General features: G+C 27.0%; 1 protein-coding gene across 1 annotated transcript in view; it reads left to right on the forward strand.

Moving 5' to 3' along the window:
- Positions 1–243: 243 nt before the first annotated feature.
- LOC139426940 (uncharacterized) overlaps positions 244–17,659 on the forward strand; it is a 55,988-nt gene continuing 38,572 nt past the window's right edge. Inside the window, exons 1-2 of the mRNA XM_071187123.2 lie at positions 244–430; positions 5,447–5,715. Of these exons, the coding sequence (XP_071043224.2) occupies positions 325–430; positions 5,447–5,715 (375 nt within the window). The 5' untranslated portion in view covers positions 244–324. The remainder of the gene's footprint in view (positions 431–5,446; positions 5,716–17,659) is intronic.

A 17,659-nucleotide genomic window follows, 5' to 3' on the forward strand; every position in this document is an offset into this window, starting at 1 on the left:
AAAGAAAAAATAATAATAAAAGAAAAAGGAAATATTTATTTTTATTGAAAAACTCTTTGAGATCAACTTTTTTTTCCCTATCTTTTTTCACAATGAATATACTACTTCAATGTATCCCTACTGCGTCCCTGATTGGACATGGGAGAAAATTGACGCATGCGCAATGAGAATCCGCGTTTTCTCCCGCTCTTGGAAGTTCTTGTTTCGTCTTCATTCTTCAAATATTCAATCGCGATATGCAACAGTAAGCATTCAATCAGCTGCGCTCAATCTTCACTTAAAATACATGCTTAAAAATTTGAATTATTTCAGCTGGAACTAAAAATGTCGGTGCATTGGTGTTCAGTGAAAAACAATGTTTTACCAACTGTTGATCATGAAATTAACCAACCTGTTTTAAGAAATTGTGAAATTTGCGAAAGACTTTCAGGTAAGATGGTGTTCTTTGTTTAAATGGTATATATTATGCATGTTATAAAAAACTGAAGTAAAAAAAGCAGAAAATTCACAATTTTTAGATTAGATAATTTTAATCCATATAATTTTATTTTATTTTATTTTATAGAGTATTGTTTAATAATGCAGATATATTTATAGATCTATGTCAAAAATTAGTCGAAATATTGTAAGAATTTTCAGATTTAAATTATTTAGGTGAAAAGTATTCGAGAGGAAATTTAGAATATATAATGAGGGAATATATAGTTAGAATATATAGTGAGGGAATAAGAAGTGAGGTTTTTTATGCATTTTACTTATTTTTATGTATACAAGAAGTTCCATTTTCATAAACCTTTTTAAAAAAATAGTAAAAGTCATAAATTATTTAAATGAAAGAATATTAAATTGCTATCGAAATGTAGTGAACTAAACCACTATTGAGGAAGGCAGAACTAAACTCTGCTCGATTGTCGAAAGGAACCGAGAAGTGTAGAGGGTGATAATTTAAAGTTGCATCCAAGTTGCAATTGGTAAACAAACTGGTTTTGATACCCCTCTTCTTCATTAGGGATTCTTTATGAGAGTTTTCGTTTTATCCTCCGTAAGAAATATTAATCTGCCATTCCTAAAGTGTGTACAATTTCTATTTCATTTTTTACAAGGATCTTGAAAATATACATTAAGGGCAATGATTGCAAAATATCCAGGATAAATAAACTTGAAAAAATGTTTTATATTTTACAAAAATTGAAAAACTGTTTTGTATTTTACAATTTCTAAAAATATACTATTGATTTTCATTATTAAAATCGTTACTAGCTTAATTTTTAAGTACATAATAAAGATCCTTTTTAAATGCCTTTTACTCGGTGAATAGCCTTTAAAGTGTTCAATTACAAAACTTTGTCTAACTCGTAACAATATTTCTATGTTATTACGTCATTGTCGTTCCTTAATTATGCCAGCTCAATATTTACCAATAAATTACATTATTAACACGCAAAATTTTTTACACAAATTGTACAAATCTGTATGCAAAATTCTTAAAAACAACAATGAGACATTAGTTTTATGGCATTTTTAATGGTATATATTTGAAAAGTTTCCTTTATGGTCAAAGAAGATTTATTACAAAAAAAAAAAAAGTTTGGAAAGCATTGTTAGTAATTTTTTATTGCTAATAAGGAAATTTATATTGTTCTGTGTATTTTTTCCAGCATGAAGATAAACTCCACTAAACTGAAAAAGTAAATTAAATTTCATAACCGTTTTTACGGTAATTCATAATAGTATAAATGGCATCAAGCGATGCTAGCGTTCTTTATATTGAATAAGTTATTAACTTATAAAAAAAAAACCTACTATGTCAGCAAAAATATAATCTGAAAATATAAAATTAATAATTTTTAGATTAATTTGAGAAACACTAAATAAAAGATGATTTCCTTTATATAAATTAATAACAATTAAAAAAAAGATAACAGTGAAAAGCTGTTATTTTCGAAGACTTGATATAAACAATGTAACCAAAGGCTTTTCTTCCCGTAATTTATGTAATATTATGCTTTCTGCAAGCATTTTCTCACATTTACTATCTGTTTTTATTTAGATAATCTTTAATAATAAATTTAAAGGCTTTCAGATTTTTCAAAAATTATATTATTGCAATTAACTTGATGTTTGCGTAATAATCAAATAATTGAAATATTCCGTGATATTATTTTTATTAAAACACTTCAATTACATTTCATGGAATACTTTTTAGATTTGAATAACAACTAGAGCTTATGTTGAAGGGGTTAAATTTGAAATTTAGTGAAAATGCAACGATTTAATGATTTAAATTTATGTCCATCACAATAATTAATATCTTAGGTTTAATACATAAATATTCCAAGTAAATTTAAAAATTTTTGGTGTGAGAATCGTTTTAGCCATTGTTGTTAAATTAGAGCATCGTAATCATAATTAAATTATACGGTAAGATTTAAGATTATTTGCATGAGATCATTTACACATCAAAAAATACCTATAATGACACATAATATAACTAAGCTCTCCGTTTATCTTTAAAATTTAGAATAAATGAAACCAAGAAATGATTATCTATTATTTCTGTATTATTCTTGATGTATTTTGATGAAAATAATTTGTACTTTAAAAATTATTAATTAAACAGTTAAAAGAAGTAAGCAATTAAATTGTTTCGATAACTAAACAATATTGATACTTGAAACAAAAGTTAAACAATAGCAATCAACACGTATTGTATAAGATAAATTGTCAGAGGTAAAAATTTGTAGCATTAAAACAAATTTTAAAAATCAAAACCTTCTGCTACAAGAAACAATTTTTATTGTTCATTCTTTAGATTTTAATATTCATACGTTCTTTCAAATTTCTCGCCATTTCTAAGATATGCAATGTAGTTTATAATGAATATTGTAATGATTTCGTTTTATTCATTAGTAATGAATTTTAAGGAACTGATATATGAAAAGGAGTTTTTAAACATTAATATTAGTGCTTCTTCTTAAGCCATTTTTTAAGTTATTAAAATTATAGAATGATTGGCAAAGCTTCTAGTTACTGAGAATGAAGAGTATTCCATATTGATCACCCTTAACAGACATTAAGGAATCTTGGTCAAAAATGAAATTCGAAAACTGTACTCATTAGAAGTCGCAGATTAATATTAAAACAAAGGGAAAGACGCTTTTGAAACTGGACGAATCTCTTCCGTAAAGCAGTATAGAATAACTTACCGAAACCTGCTTAATTGCTGAATAAAATAAAAAAGAATTTAAAAGGTCATTCTTTGAGGGATCTTAAAAAATCATAAAATAGAGAAAAAGTTCTAGTAAAATTATCGCATTGTATAGTAATGACATTTCTAGTAAAAGAAACAAAACAAACAAAATTAGCTCTGGTTAATTAAATTAAAATATACGGTAATTTTTTCTTTCATATCGTAACGGTTCACCGGAAATTCTGGTTTTTAAAATTATAGTTATTATTACCACCACACATTTAATAAAAAATTCAAAGCTGAAAAGTACATGTGACCGAATAAGAGGTTTTTATGTCATGTTCTAAAGTATCGGGATAAAATTACCAAATTTTACCACATTTGACAAAGTTTATCACATGCCATAAAACCATATTTTATTTTTAATTTAACCATTACCAATGCATTTCTTTAAAAATTACTGCCTTTTTAATGTTCCCATAGAGCCTGAAACATGGTGAATTTTACCATACTTTGGTATTTTTGATCATACTTTTTTTTTTTGTGTGGTTTTGATGGATTTCATTCATTCTTCCAAATTAGTAATTTTGACTGATTTCAATAGAAATTTTGCTTTTTCTTTGTTTAAATATAAATTTAGAATTTCAAATACGTAAATGCTTTCATTGTTTAAAAGGAATCTGAAAATACGTCGTAAGAGGAGTGACTGCAAAATATACAGGACATGTCAGATAAAAATAGCTGATGCCATTTTATCTCAAGGGGTAAATTTTTTAATAACCACATTACAGAAACTCATTCACAATTCTAATTATGAAAAGAAACTAAAACTGCTTTCTAAATTCGAAAACATTTAAACACGAAAATTTTATTGAAAGAATCAAGGTTGAAATATACTAGGAGTCTGAACTTTACAAATTACTTAAGAATAACTGGGAGACTTAAATTGCAGGAAATAAAGTAAGCTAGTTTTTTTTTTAATTTCTTCTTTTAAAAATAAATAACGTATGAAAAGATATAATTCTGCGTTTATTTTCTTTTTCTTAACACTACGAATAATTTAAAATTTAATGCACCAAACAACGTACATTCACTGAATTGTTTAGAGCGTTTCTGAAGCTTTTTTGTCAAATAAAAAAACCTCACTTTAAGTATCAAAGTTTTAATTTTTTATTTTATGCAATCTTACTTAACAAAATTAACTTAGAGTTGGAAAGTAGTTAAACTACTTAAAAGGTTGTTAAAATTTAAGACGAAAAAATCGCAATCTTATTATGAGCCAAAATAATGCAAGGGTGCGCCAAAATAATGAAGTGTTATAAAATTCTTCTATATTGTCTTCTATATTGGATTCAAGATTACAAGGCTACGGAGATGAATATTTGTAGTCGTAAACCCAAAACCGTTTCGGCTGTTCAACGACGATTATAAAAAAAATTCAATAACCCTTAAGCAATATTTCGCTATTATTTGACAATTATTTCATTCTGAAATCATGTGATTTTTATAAAAAACACGGACTCAAAAATTCGACAAGACAGTTTCTTCACTTATGCATCAACCCAGTGCATTCTGGGAGTTCACCAACATTTTTTTTTATCTGACTTTAAAATAGTTCCTACTGAATGACGGGTTTGTACAAGATTAACGCTGCAATCGCTTATTCCACAAGCTTTTCAGTAAGTTTTTTAGTAAGTTTCTGGTACTTCTGAGTTTACATTCAATCCTATTTCTTTTAGTTTTTGTGTGTATTTGTTAATCAACTGAATTGCATTAATTCCAATGCTTTTGACAAAATATGTATCCTTAAACATGTGAAGATCGTGGTTTTTCGCATTTGACAAAATACGTTCACGGAATATATTTTAGAAAATGATTTTGTCATAAAGGAAGAAGATTTCGCGAATTTCTCTTCCATTTTTACAGAATAGCTTTATAATAATTCACTAATGAATAAAAGAAGAAGATAACAAATACTAGTGATAATCATGTTTAGTTTTTATCATAAATATTCAATGAAAATATCTTTTTACAATGAACTTATCAATCTGGTAGAATATTTCAATAAAATCATAAACACATTTCTACTTTTTTCCTATAATGATTGTCCAATGATTATCTTTAACATCACGATATGAGTAGTCACTTATAAAAAAGAGTGTGTAAAAAATATTTTTTTCAATTTCTTTTTGAAACTGTAAAATATTCGTTGTTTAAAATTATGCTTTTAGTAATTTATTCCTTTAAAAATTGCAGGGTTTTCATCAGGTGAAACTATCCATTCAAACAATTTTCACACTTCGAATACTTCTACAGAAATTGAAACTCCATTTGTGATTCCGAAAAACGCTAACTTACCTGATGTTGTGCTAAGCTGCACTTCAAAATTTACGTCTTTAAAGCTGATACCAGAGCAAAATAGCCCTTCAATGATTGAGTCTTCAACAAAATTGATGCCAGAGCGAATTGGAAGACTTCTGAAAGAAGTGGCAAACAATTATGAGTTAAATAGGATTCCTGCAAGGGTAAGAAAATAAAATTCTTAATTTAGAGTTTAATAAAAAAAAATTTTTGACGTTTTTTTGCTCAAACATTTTGCCTCACTAGCAGGTAAACAATAAATCTAACGAAATTGGTATTAATAATTTATAATAGCTTAATACTAAGTTTATTCTAGATTAAAAAAAGTAGTATAAAAGTTTTATTAAAAGTTTTATTTTTAAAGTACGATTTCTAAAAAACAATTCGACCGATTTCGCTTACATTTAAAATTGCATTTTTAAAAATAATGTAGAAAACTTTTATACCTTACAATTTAAAATGCTTCGACTATTATTGAATAAAAAAATACTCATTTATTGAAAGTAACTATTTTTTTTTGTTGCATGGATAGATAACGATAACCTTTAGATAAACCAATTTTTTAAATGCGTAAAATTTTTTTTCAATTCGCATAAAGAGTTCTCTAGATATTGAGAAATACGCAAAAAGAAATATTAAGAGGTCCAAACTTTATCTCTATGATTGCTGTTACCCCCTATATTTTAAAGGTCAAAAATCCGAATCCGTCGGAAAAAAAAATGTATGTTTATTCAGAGAAAATGCGTTTTGTGTCTGATTTTGCAACTTAAAATATCGTCTACACCAATTAATTATCATATTTGAAGTCACCCTCTTGAACAATTAAGATTGGGTCCTAAAACGTGATGATCCGAACATTAGATCAAAAGTTACTCAGGGTAGTCCGTTATTTATTTTGCGCACTGTACATTTACTTTAATTTTATTTTAAATTACCGAATTCTTGATTTTTCATTATTGTTTCAAAAGTGCATGAAGATTGTTTAGTTTTGCTAGAGTTTAATTACTTTGAAAACAATCTATAAGTTTGAGGGATATTAGGTACACAACAATAAAATATATTTGCATGAATAAGCTGGGAGTAAAAATAAGATAGATATTTTTTTCTTTCAAATTTAATGATTAGTTTCAACCATGATAGGAAAATAAGGATTCAAAAAATGATAGAAAATTAAATTTTCTCCTAATTTTTATGCATTTTTACGTCTTTAGCTCAAAAAGAGAACTTAAGTTCAAGATACATATTTTTTTGAAATGATTACTTTGCAAAAATGGGAATTAAAGCAAATGTGAGGAAAATACATTTTGTTTAAATACTTACGTATCTTTACGCTATTCTCTAAAAATGATTGTCTTAGTACGGGATACATTTATTTTTTTTTGGAATTTATGATTACGATGAAAAAATAAAAATTAAAACAAATGTGAGAAAAATATATTTTCTTTAAATTCTTCCGTATTTTCACGCCTTATGTTCAAAATGATTACTTTTATTCAGGATACGTATATTTTTTTATCCTTGCGCTTAGTTTCAGACACGATGCAAAAATAAAGATTAAAAAGATGAAAAAAAAATGTCTTTTATTTTTCGTGTATTCTCACGCCTTTCCCTCAAAATGATTACTTTTGTTCAATTACAATTTTCACAAATTGTTCCATTATGTTAGGAATCTATGTTACATAAAAAAAGATGACAAAGGGTCACGTGTTACCTGTTAAATGTTCCCGAAGCGTAAATAAAAGTCCATGTTCCTTCCGCAATCCCATGATGCAACGCGTGTTAACATTGCATGTAGTTAGCAGGGGGTGCAACATAACTCTGTGTTGGATTAGAAATGAGCCCTAGTGGGGGGTTTCGTTTTTTGGTGAGAAAAATCTCACGTAGTGGTCTACGACCCATTATGTTCGGTTGAAAAATTCAAATGTGTCAATTTCCCCTTTCTAGTTATTTTTTTATGATTCTTTTTTTTATATCATGTTGTACAGTATTCAATTATTATCATGATTTTGATTTGTGCGGTTAAATCTCTATTTAACGCTGACTAGACGACTCTATTGATGTGTGTTCCCAACCCATTCGAGCCCATTTAAATATTACCTAAACATATGAGTATTTAGTCATTTTTTGAAGAGGTTTTTTAAAAAAAAAAAATTTCGTCACCTTTTTCTTTAAGTTGAGTTGTCGAGTATCGTGGGAAAAATAGTTTAGCGTCCTTTTGCTTTAGATCTTCAGTATTAAAAAGTGTTAAAATAATTTTGAAAATTCTCTTTGTTTTTGAAGCATTTTTTCTTCTAGAATTTGTTTTTGAAGAGTGTTTTTTTTTTTTTTTTTTTTTTTTTTTTTTTTTTTTTTTTTTTACTGAGAGCCATTTTTTTTCACGGGAAAATAGTTTTGTATATGATTTTTTTTTTCATTTCCTGTTGTAAGTATTCACTTATTATCGTGATTTTGATTCGAGAGGTTAAATCTATATTTAATGCTGACTAGAGAAGTATAGGTGTAGGTTCCCAACTCATTTAAATATTATCTAAGCATATGAGTATTTAGTCATTCTTAAAAGAGTTCTTTTTTTTAAAAAAAAAAGGTTTCGTTACTTTTTAAAGTTGAGTTTTCGAGTATGGCAGAAAAAATAGTTTAGCGTCCTTTTGCTTTAAATCTTCACAATTAAAAAGTGTTAAAATAATTTTGAAACTTTTTGTTGTATAGTAATTCGAAGAGCGTTTTTAAAGTATTGAAGTAAATTTGCCAACTTTTGAAAAATTTTAAAATATATTAAACATTGTTTTATACTAAAGCATATTTTTTTAAGAGTGTGTTTTCTTCCTAGAGCCATTTTTTTTCTTTTTCAAATTTATGGGAAAATAGTTTTGAATATGATTTTTTTCCCCGTCATGTAGAGGAGTACTCAATTATTATCGTGATTTTGATTCGTGAGGTTAAATCTCTATTTAATGCTGACTAGAGCACTATTAATGGAGTTTACCAACTCATTTAAATATTACCTAAACATATGAGTATTTAGTCATTTTCGAAGACTTCTTTTTAAATCTAATGTGACCTTTTCCTTTTATGTCGAGTTTTTTAATTTCGCGAGAAAAAGGTTTAGCGTTTCTTAATTTTAATTCTTCATTATATAAAAGTGCAAAAATAATTTTGTAGATGCCTGTCATTGTGTAAGGTTTTGCAGTAAATTTCCCACGTTATTTAAATTTTTAAAACATATATTGAATCTTGTTTAATACTTAAGAATACCCATTTGTTGTTGAAGAGCTTTTTTATTTCCATAATAATTTTCTTCGTTTTCGAATTCATATGAAAATAGTTTTCCATATGACTTTATGATGGTGGCGAATTCTAAGTGATTTCAGTGATTTTGATAAGTTTGATTGAATCTGTTTTAAAATACAGACTAAACGACTTTATTGATAAATGTTCCCAATGCATTCGAATCCATTAAAATATTACCTTAACATATGAGTATTTAGCCTTCTTTAAGAGTTTTCAAACATTTTCTTTTTTTCCTTTCTATGTCAAGTTCATGAGAAAAAATAGATCAGCGTTGTTTTTCCTCAATATTAAAAAAGTGTGAAATATTTTAATAAATTTCTTTTGTTATTAACTTGTTATTCTATTGTTACTTTTATTATTTCTTTTTGTTATTTATGTTTTAAAGAATATACTCAAAGTATCGCAAACGATTATTCTACTTTAGAGTAAAGTTTCCCCCCCCCCACTGAAAATTTAAAAATAATAAATACTGCTTTATTCTTTGAAATACTTAGTCATTTTTAAAAATATTCTTTTTTTAATAATTTCTATTACAATTTTTTATTAATTGCAGTTCATAGATAGGTAGTTTTGCATATTCCTTTTTATGATGAATTCTAAAAGTTTTAAATCCCTTTCGCTATTTATTGATGTGAAAATTTATATGAAAACTTTAATGGGTATTTGTTTTAGAAATAAAATTCTCAACCCATTAAAATATTTAAGGAAGAGCAATAAATTTCAAACTTTCAGAAATAAGATTTAGTTTATTTAATATAATGTTTTAAAATTTTTTCCAAACAATAGCATTTATAAAAATTGAAATCAAGAAAGTAGTAAGAGTACTAGAAAGTAGTAAGATAAGTAGTACTGAGAGTAATTAAAAATTCCCTTTTAAAGTAATAAGTAAATTTAACTATTTAATCTAGCATAAAAAAAGCAAAATTAAGAGAGTAATTCTTAGGTTAATTAGTCATTATTCATAACTAATCAATTTATAATTTTTTTTCTATGTTGCTTCATTAAAAATAATGAATAAGCTAAAAACCACATACTTCGAACGTCTTTAAATTGTTCTTAAACATATAAACTAAAAAAATAATAATTTTAAAAATTAATTAGTATTTAAGTTAAACTACTTAAATTAAGCTTATTATTTTCAGTTCTCTAACATAGTCGAAATACAGTTTTAAATTAAAAAAAATCATAAAATTTAATATAATACCTTTAAAATATTCTCGAATCTAACTATTTAAAAGCGGCTGAAAGATGAAAAGATTTTTTTAGGATTGAATGTAGTAACTCTTCAAGAGTTTGCAGCTTATGCAATTTTCATTATCAATTAAGTAATACGGTTTCCAAATAAAAAAAAAATTAATAAATTTTCAGAAACAAAATAAAAAGGATATTAAGTTAATTTACTATTATTTCTAAATTATAATTATGTTTTTTAATCACCATATTAATAAAAATCAACTTTTAAAGCTAAAATCACTTTTTCTTTTTAAATTTCTATAACTATCATAATTGTTTTTAGAAAACGATAATTAATTTTGAAAATTAACTAACCATCCACATATTTCTTCTATTTTAATTATTGTAGGTGCTAAATTTAAAATTAATTTAACTTTCAAATAAAATAATTTCGGTAGTTTAATAAAATGTCTTCAAAATATTCTTAGATACAGCCATTTATCAGGGACAAAAGCGTGGAAGCATATTCCATGCTCGAACATAAAAGCCTTTCAAGATTTTACAGCTTATTCAGCTTTTAAAAATTTATCAGTTAAATAATGCGGCTGCCAAACAAAGAGATTTTGGATATTTATTTGAAACGAAATAAAGAGGCCCTTTTCAAGTAAATTAATTATTATTCCTAACTTATAGTTATGTTTTTCAATGACCATAATAATAAAAATCAACTTTTAAAGCTAAAATCACTTATTTTTTTTAAAATTTCTATAACCATCATAATTGCTTTTAGAAAATGATAATTAATTTTGAAGATTAATTAATAGTTACATTCACATATCTCTTCTATTTTAATTATTGTAGGTGCTAAATTTAAAATGAATTTAACTTTCAAATAAAATAATTTCGGTAGTTTAATAAAACGTCCTTTAAATATTCTTAGATAGAGCCATTTATCAGGGACAAAAGCGTGGAAGCATATTCCATGCTCGAACATAAAAGCCCTTCAAGAATTTACAGCTTATTCAGCTTTCAAGAATTTATCAGTTAAGTAATGCGGTTGCCAAATAAAGATATTCCAGAAAGCTGATATTTGTTTCTCCTTTGTTTGCGAGACTCTTGCATTTTAAATCCCGTAATTGGCAGAGAGGAAATCCCCACATCCATCCCTTCCTGTTTAAAGTGGAAAATATCAGGAGTGGACAGTGACCGCTGCTGACGCATCACAAATCACTCGCTAATCTGGACTTTCGCCGCATCTTTTCTAGATGAGATGAAGGGGAGATCTCCAACATCCGGTCACTAGAAAGCCGAAGGAAACATTGTAGATGGATAAGGAGTAAAAGGCCTCCTGGCGCCATCCTTTATTTGAATAGTAATGAGGATGCTAGAGAGCGGGTCCTAATGACTGATGAATGATTGGTGACACGAAAGGGTTGAAGATGAATTGTTTTAAAATCATCAAAGTGGCTGCAGGAGTTAAAGAGTGGGAGGACCGTCCAGCTGAATGGTCAGCAGGTTTGAGTCATCTTACCTGCTTTTAAAAGCAGGACATACCATAAATCTTAAAGTTTGGAACAAGAGGGAAAATGGTCTCATTTATTTACAATTGATTGATTTATACTTTAGATTCTAAAGCTTAAAATCATTAGTCAAGGGAGGTAGGAATCAACTAAATCCACATTGTTTCAGTGAAGGATTGTTGTTTTAAAAGGGAAATGAGAAATCTAATTTGTTAGGTCACATTTAAGAAAGTTAAGGAATTAAAAGTGCAAATTTTTAAAAGTTAATAAAATAGTTTTATTTTTAGAAACTGTCCGTATATTTTAAGACTGATGAGTTCTAATGCTGAATTAAAGGAAAATTGTTTTATTGGAAATATGCTGAAGTTAATAACTTCTTAATTCAAATTAAAAATTAAGATAGAAATAATATAACATTGTTTTAAAATTTTTTTCCTCAAAAACTATACTAATTTGTTTGACTTTAGTTCTTGTTATTTATATAAAAAGGATAAAAATTTTCTCAAAATATTAGTCTCTTAAACACTAACAGGGAATAAAAATTCTAGTAAAATTACCGAATTTTATTTCTGGTAAAAAGAGGCATAACTCTAGAAATAAAATCAAAATATATGGTATTTAAACTATTCATATGGTGTCGATTTACTGGAAATTCTGGTTTTCAAAATTATAGTTCGTATTATCACACATTTAGTAAAAATCCATAACTTAAAAGTAAATTTAACCGAATATGCCATGCTCTAAAGCATTATGCTAAAATTACCAAATTTTATAACAGTTACCAAATTTTAAGACGTATTATAAAATAAAATTTTTTTATTGCTCATTTTAACAAAATTATTACCAAAATGCTTCGGTAAAAATTATCATGCGTTTCGGAGTTCCCATAGAGTCAGAAATACGGTAAGTTTAACCATATTTTGTTAGTTTCGACCATACTTTTTTTTTCTCAGAGAAGAAAGAGTAAAATTTCATTGTTCAAATAATTTTTGGATGAAACAAGAAAATTTTTTAGGCCTTCCATTTTTGAGATAAAATTAATATTCGACAGAAATAAGGCCCAGCACTTTTTATCTTCAATTTCAATAAAAAAAGTTTAATTTTTTTTTTGATTCTTAAAACAGCTTTAGATAATCGAATAAAATTAAAGAATTAATTTTATCATCACAAATAAAAGGAAAATTTATTTTCCCCTAAATTCAATTATGAAGAGGAAAAATTTCCATAAAAAGAAAAATCCTGGCATCCGATATTTAACAGTTGTTTGCCATGTTCCATAAGCGTTTACCAACATCTTAACATACAACCCTTCTTTTTCAAGTATATAATGCAATCTCTTTTGACAAAGGGGTGTAATCGAACATCAAAGCGCTCCGCCGTATTTCAAAAAACAAAAGATTGGCCTGCTCTTCCCTCTCTTTTAATCCCCAACATAGAAATAAAAACTACTTGGGAACAAGAAGAGGAGGTCAAAACCAATCGTCTGCAAGCGCGGTAACTCAAGTACTACTTTCTCTCTAGGCCGGAAATTTGAGACGGGGAGGGCTTTTTAAAACATTTTGTCGCTCAAGTCCATTTGATTCCGCTAATGCGGGGGAAACCATTTTAAATGTGGGCACGGTAATTAAATCCCTTTGATTTGCAAAGACAAAATCTTCGAAGTATAATGGTGTAAGGTTTGAAAAAGGAAACAAAAAATTTGGCTTTTGCTGTTCTAAATTAGTTTCATTGTTACTTAAAAACAATGGAATATTTTTCTTTCAACATAGGTTTAAAGTTATGGAATAAATCAGTGATTCAATCAATCATTCAATCATTTTAATCATTCAATCATTTTAATCAAAGTGATTAAAATGAGAATATGAAGTACTGTCTTAGGAAGAAGTTGGTCTGTATTTTATTTTAAAAAGCTCTAGCCTCACCTACAAAATTCCATAGATTTTCTCATAATCTTCCTGTTGGAGCTCGTATAGGAGACGTACTATGCAATCTCAGAAATAAAGCTCTTTTTTGACGATTTAGCAATCCTTGAGCTGTTTTTCGTTAATTTCTAGAATCATTTCAGCTCGAAATCACGTGATTTGTGCTGAAACGCGAACTCTCAAATATGGGACAAAAATGTTTCCTCAACTTGAATCGAGGGAAAAATAGAATGAACTGGAATGGAGACTAGAGGATAAAGTGACAAACTAAGCCGACCGGCTTATATGGTGGTCAAGGGTGTTTTCCGGAGTGGGAGATCCCGGGTACGAATCTCTCTGTTCTATCTGTGTTTCTTGCGTTGGAATGAAATTGATCCACTTCTATGGCGTCCATGATGAAGTGATTTTTAGGAAAGTTAGTACATCAGGATATACGAGATTTTTTTGGGGGAAAAATGAATGACAAAATCTTTCTTTAATATCGACGAAATTCCTTTCCTCCTTCATTTGATAGTTTATTTCGTCACTTAGATGAAGTTTTTGCTCGGAAAATATACCAAGAAACGGTTTTGTTAGAAACGAAGGATGTTTTGTGTTATTTGAGTGCCCCTTTCTACAGTGTAGATAAATTTCATTTTGTATTTTTAATCCAAATAGTGTTTAGAGGACCAATCCTTGTCTATTCTTAAGCCTTCTTTTGACCTACTTTCAGTCCTCGAGTGAAGCTTTTTTTGGATAATATTTGCTCAAACATCATATGTCTGGAGTACTTTAAATACATATATGCTCTAATTAGGGCAGCGTATGAAGCAGCAAAAAGCATAGCTGTTTTTTTTTAAAATTAACAAAAGTGTTTTAAAATAAATCTCCAATAACTTAAATGAAAAGAATAAAAATTGCTTGAAAACTTTTCACTGCGTTCTTAATATCTCGGATAAGCGTACAAGTTATTACTGAATTTAAATAACAAAATAAAATCAATTGCTAATTTGACAATGACAAGTTTTGCACTTATTTTATTTCTGTACTTATTTTATTAACAGTATACTTATTTTGTGACTAAACACCATACACATTATTCTTTAAAACTCTGTGGAATAGTTTTAAAAATCAAAGTAAATATTTTTTGTGTCATTTTTCGGAAGGGATATTACAATTAAAATATCTATAAATTATTTAGTTTTATTAACCCTGAAAATTTAGTTTCATTACCCGTATAATAAAAGAAATCAGCTTAAAACCGCCGTAAACGAATATCTACTTAACCTTCAGATTTAATGCACAAAACCACTTTGGTACGGAAAATTTTAGAATGAATTTTCAGAGAGCTCTAACCCTTTAAATCCAATCTACAATGCAATCAAGGCAGCATAATTAATGAAGTTTTAGAAGAAAAGCTAAACTCAAAGCGGGAAAGGAGGGTCTTAAGGGTACAAGGGACGTTGAAATTCGAATAAAATGGCTAAATTTTCAATTTTGAGATTTTACTTTATATTTGAAGTAGGAATCATAAGCTTTAAATTAAAAAAAAAATAATTAAAATCTGATCATTTTTCACGGAGATATAAGCTTTTTTAGTATGACCACGCCCGCCCCTTTGCAGTTGCATTTGGCGTAATTTGCAAAAGATGTGTTTATCTCCAAAAAAAGATTAGAGCTTGGCGTTATTGCTGAAGTTGCAGAGTACAATTTAGGTTCTGTTGAGACATAAAAATTAAAAAATCAACATATTTATCACAGCTCTGCAACAGTTTGCACTTTGCAGGCTCTGATAAAGGAAAGATTGCAGGCGTGCAAGGCAGAAAAAGCGAAAATCCTCTCAAAAATTCAAGGAAGAGAAAAATTCAAGAAAATATAAAAAAATATCATTAGAAAAGAAATCAGTTAAAAAAGAAGGGTTGACATATTCTGCAGGCGAATTTTGAACATCAAATTAAGTGTTAAAAGTAATATATTTGAAATATGTTTAAAAATGTGTTATCACATCTTTCTCGTTTTCTCTTTCAAGTATTGTAATAACATTGTCATTTTGGATTATTTTTCATTTGAATGTTATTAAATACTATATAATTTCTGATGAGGTTAATCATAAGTATTTTACACATATTTAACGCATTAAAAATTTATTATTCAAGCAAAAAATAGTGTATTATTGTGTGCAAATTTTAAAACTGGCTTTTTCTCAAAATCAATATTCTGGTAAATTTTGTGTTTTCGAAATGCTCCATACATTTTAATTTTTATCTGTTTTTAATTATATTTCATCAAATTGCTCGTTATACATGTCTAAATGAAAGTTGCGATGCATTATAGGTTTAACTCGAGTAAAAAAAATTATTTAGTCACAAATGAAAATTCTTATGTAACTATTTTAGTTAAAATTATGTGTTTTTTAATATTTCATTATTGTTTTAAAAATAAATTTGTTTAAAAGTTATGAATTATCGCAACTTTTGTTTAGAAATATAATAAAAATCTTGTAAAAAAAAAATTAACTTCCTACTTTGCTTTTCTGAACAAATGTAGCATTTCAAATATTTCCTTTTTTGGGTATTTAAAAAAATTAAAATTTAATTTATTTTTAAACTAATTGAACAATCATCACCAAACTTCATGTTTAGTCTGTTTAAGATGCAACAACTAAATGCTGTAAATTATAAATTTGTAGCTCAAAAATTGAAAAAAAAATTTTTAAACGTCCCTTGTACCCTTAAAGACGTATAAATTGAAAACGGCTGGGTGAGTTTTGTTTTAAATTAAATTAAATAGTTGGTCCGTCGTATTTAGGCATAAAAAAGTTATAAGTACATGCTATAGGAAAATAAGGTACTGTTTTGATAAGTTTGAGTGATCTCATTTGTATGATTTTTATGTAAAAAAATTATCGATTTTTATAATATGAAATTATGTTTTTTAATAGATTGGTACTCAAATATTTTCTAGCACCCTTAGTGTTCTTATTCTATTTCCTATTTTCCCTAGTGTGATTCGAACATAATTTTGTTATTTTTAAATTTTCTTTATGTAAGTAACCGATAAAATTATATATTATATTATAATATATTATATAATAATATATTATATAATAATATATTATATAATAACATATTTTTAATAATATAATTATTTAATAATATATCTTTCACAAGTATAAAAGGGATGTTAAATTAATTACATAAAATATTTTGTTTTAGCTTAATATAAAAGGTCAAAATCGATGAAATTTCTATAACTAAATGAGTCCAAATTCGATTAATGATCTTAAACCACACGTATGAAACTTTTATTCATATTTTTAAGGAAATAAAGCCTAAGCTTGAGTATTTTTAAAAGCAAAATATAGTAAATAAATTCTGAAAAACATTTATTTACTCAAATACAAATAATATCTATTCAAATAAAACATTGCTAAAAACATTTATACTATACATTTAAAATTAGGAAAGTTTTTTCTCATACATAAACTAATGCTGCATTAAGTTTTTTTTGTATCGCACGAATTTATTTCTTTTGAAATTCAACTTTAAGTTTTGTTTATTTTATTTCTAAAATTTAATGCTTTCTGGAATCCTGATAAATTGATCGAAATTACCTGTAAGTTATTTATAAGGAGATGCAATTAAACTTTATCGCCTCAATTTCTCTTGGTTTAATTTCTTCAATTTAATTTACAAGTTTATTCTTTAAGATTGATAAAATTTTTTATACTCTTTTCAATTTCATAATATTTTTTCAAAATTTAAAAACAAGTAGTGAAACTCTGCGGAAAAAAACCTCCAAATATTGACTATGGTGTAAAAAGAAATGGTTTCCTTGAGTGTAAAGTATTGCATTGAAATCATATGATAATAAACTTCACATGATTACGTGATATAACAATAGTATGCACTGAAAAAATTTCAGGATCAAATTACGATATAAAGTACCGGCACTTTGAGTGTACCATCCGTAAAATCCATTTTTGCCGTAAAATATACCGTAATTTTTACAGTAGTATTTATTAAGTTAGAGTGGTTCAGTGATTTTACTGTAATCATCAGAGTAAAAATTAAGGTATATCAGATTTTTCCGTAATATGTTCCGATAAAAATGGATTTTACGGTAAAAAAGTACCGATACTCTGAGTGCCAGTACTTTTTAAAGTAATTTGATCGGGAATTTGTGGCTCATTGAAAAATGTTTGGTTGATTAATCATTATTCTTTA

The sequence above is a fragment of the Parasteatoda tepidariorum genome, chromosome 3 (genome assembly GCF_982258835.1).
Source record: "Parasteatoda tepidariorum strain Cologne lab strain chromosome 3, Ptep-v5.0, whole genome shotgun sequence".
Taxonomy (NCBI): domain Eukaryota; kingdom Metazoa; phylum Arthropoda; class Arachnida; order Araneae; family Theridiidae; genus Parasteatoda; species Parasteatoda tepidariorum.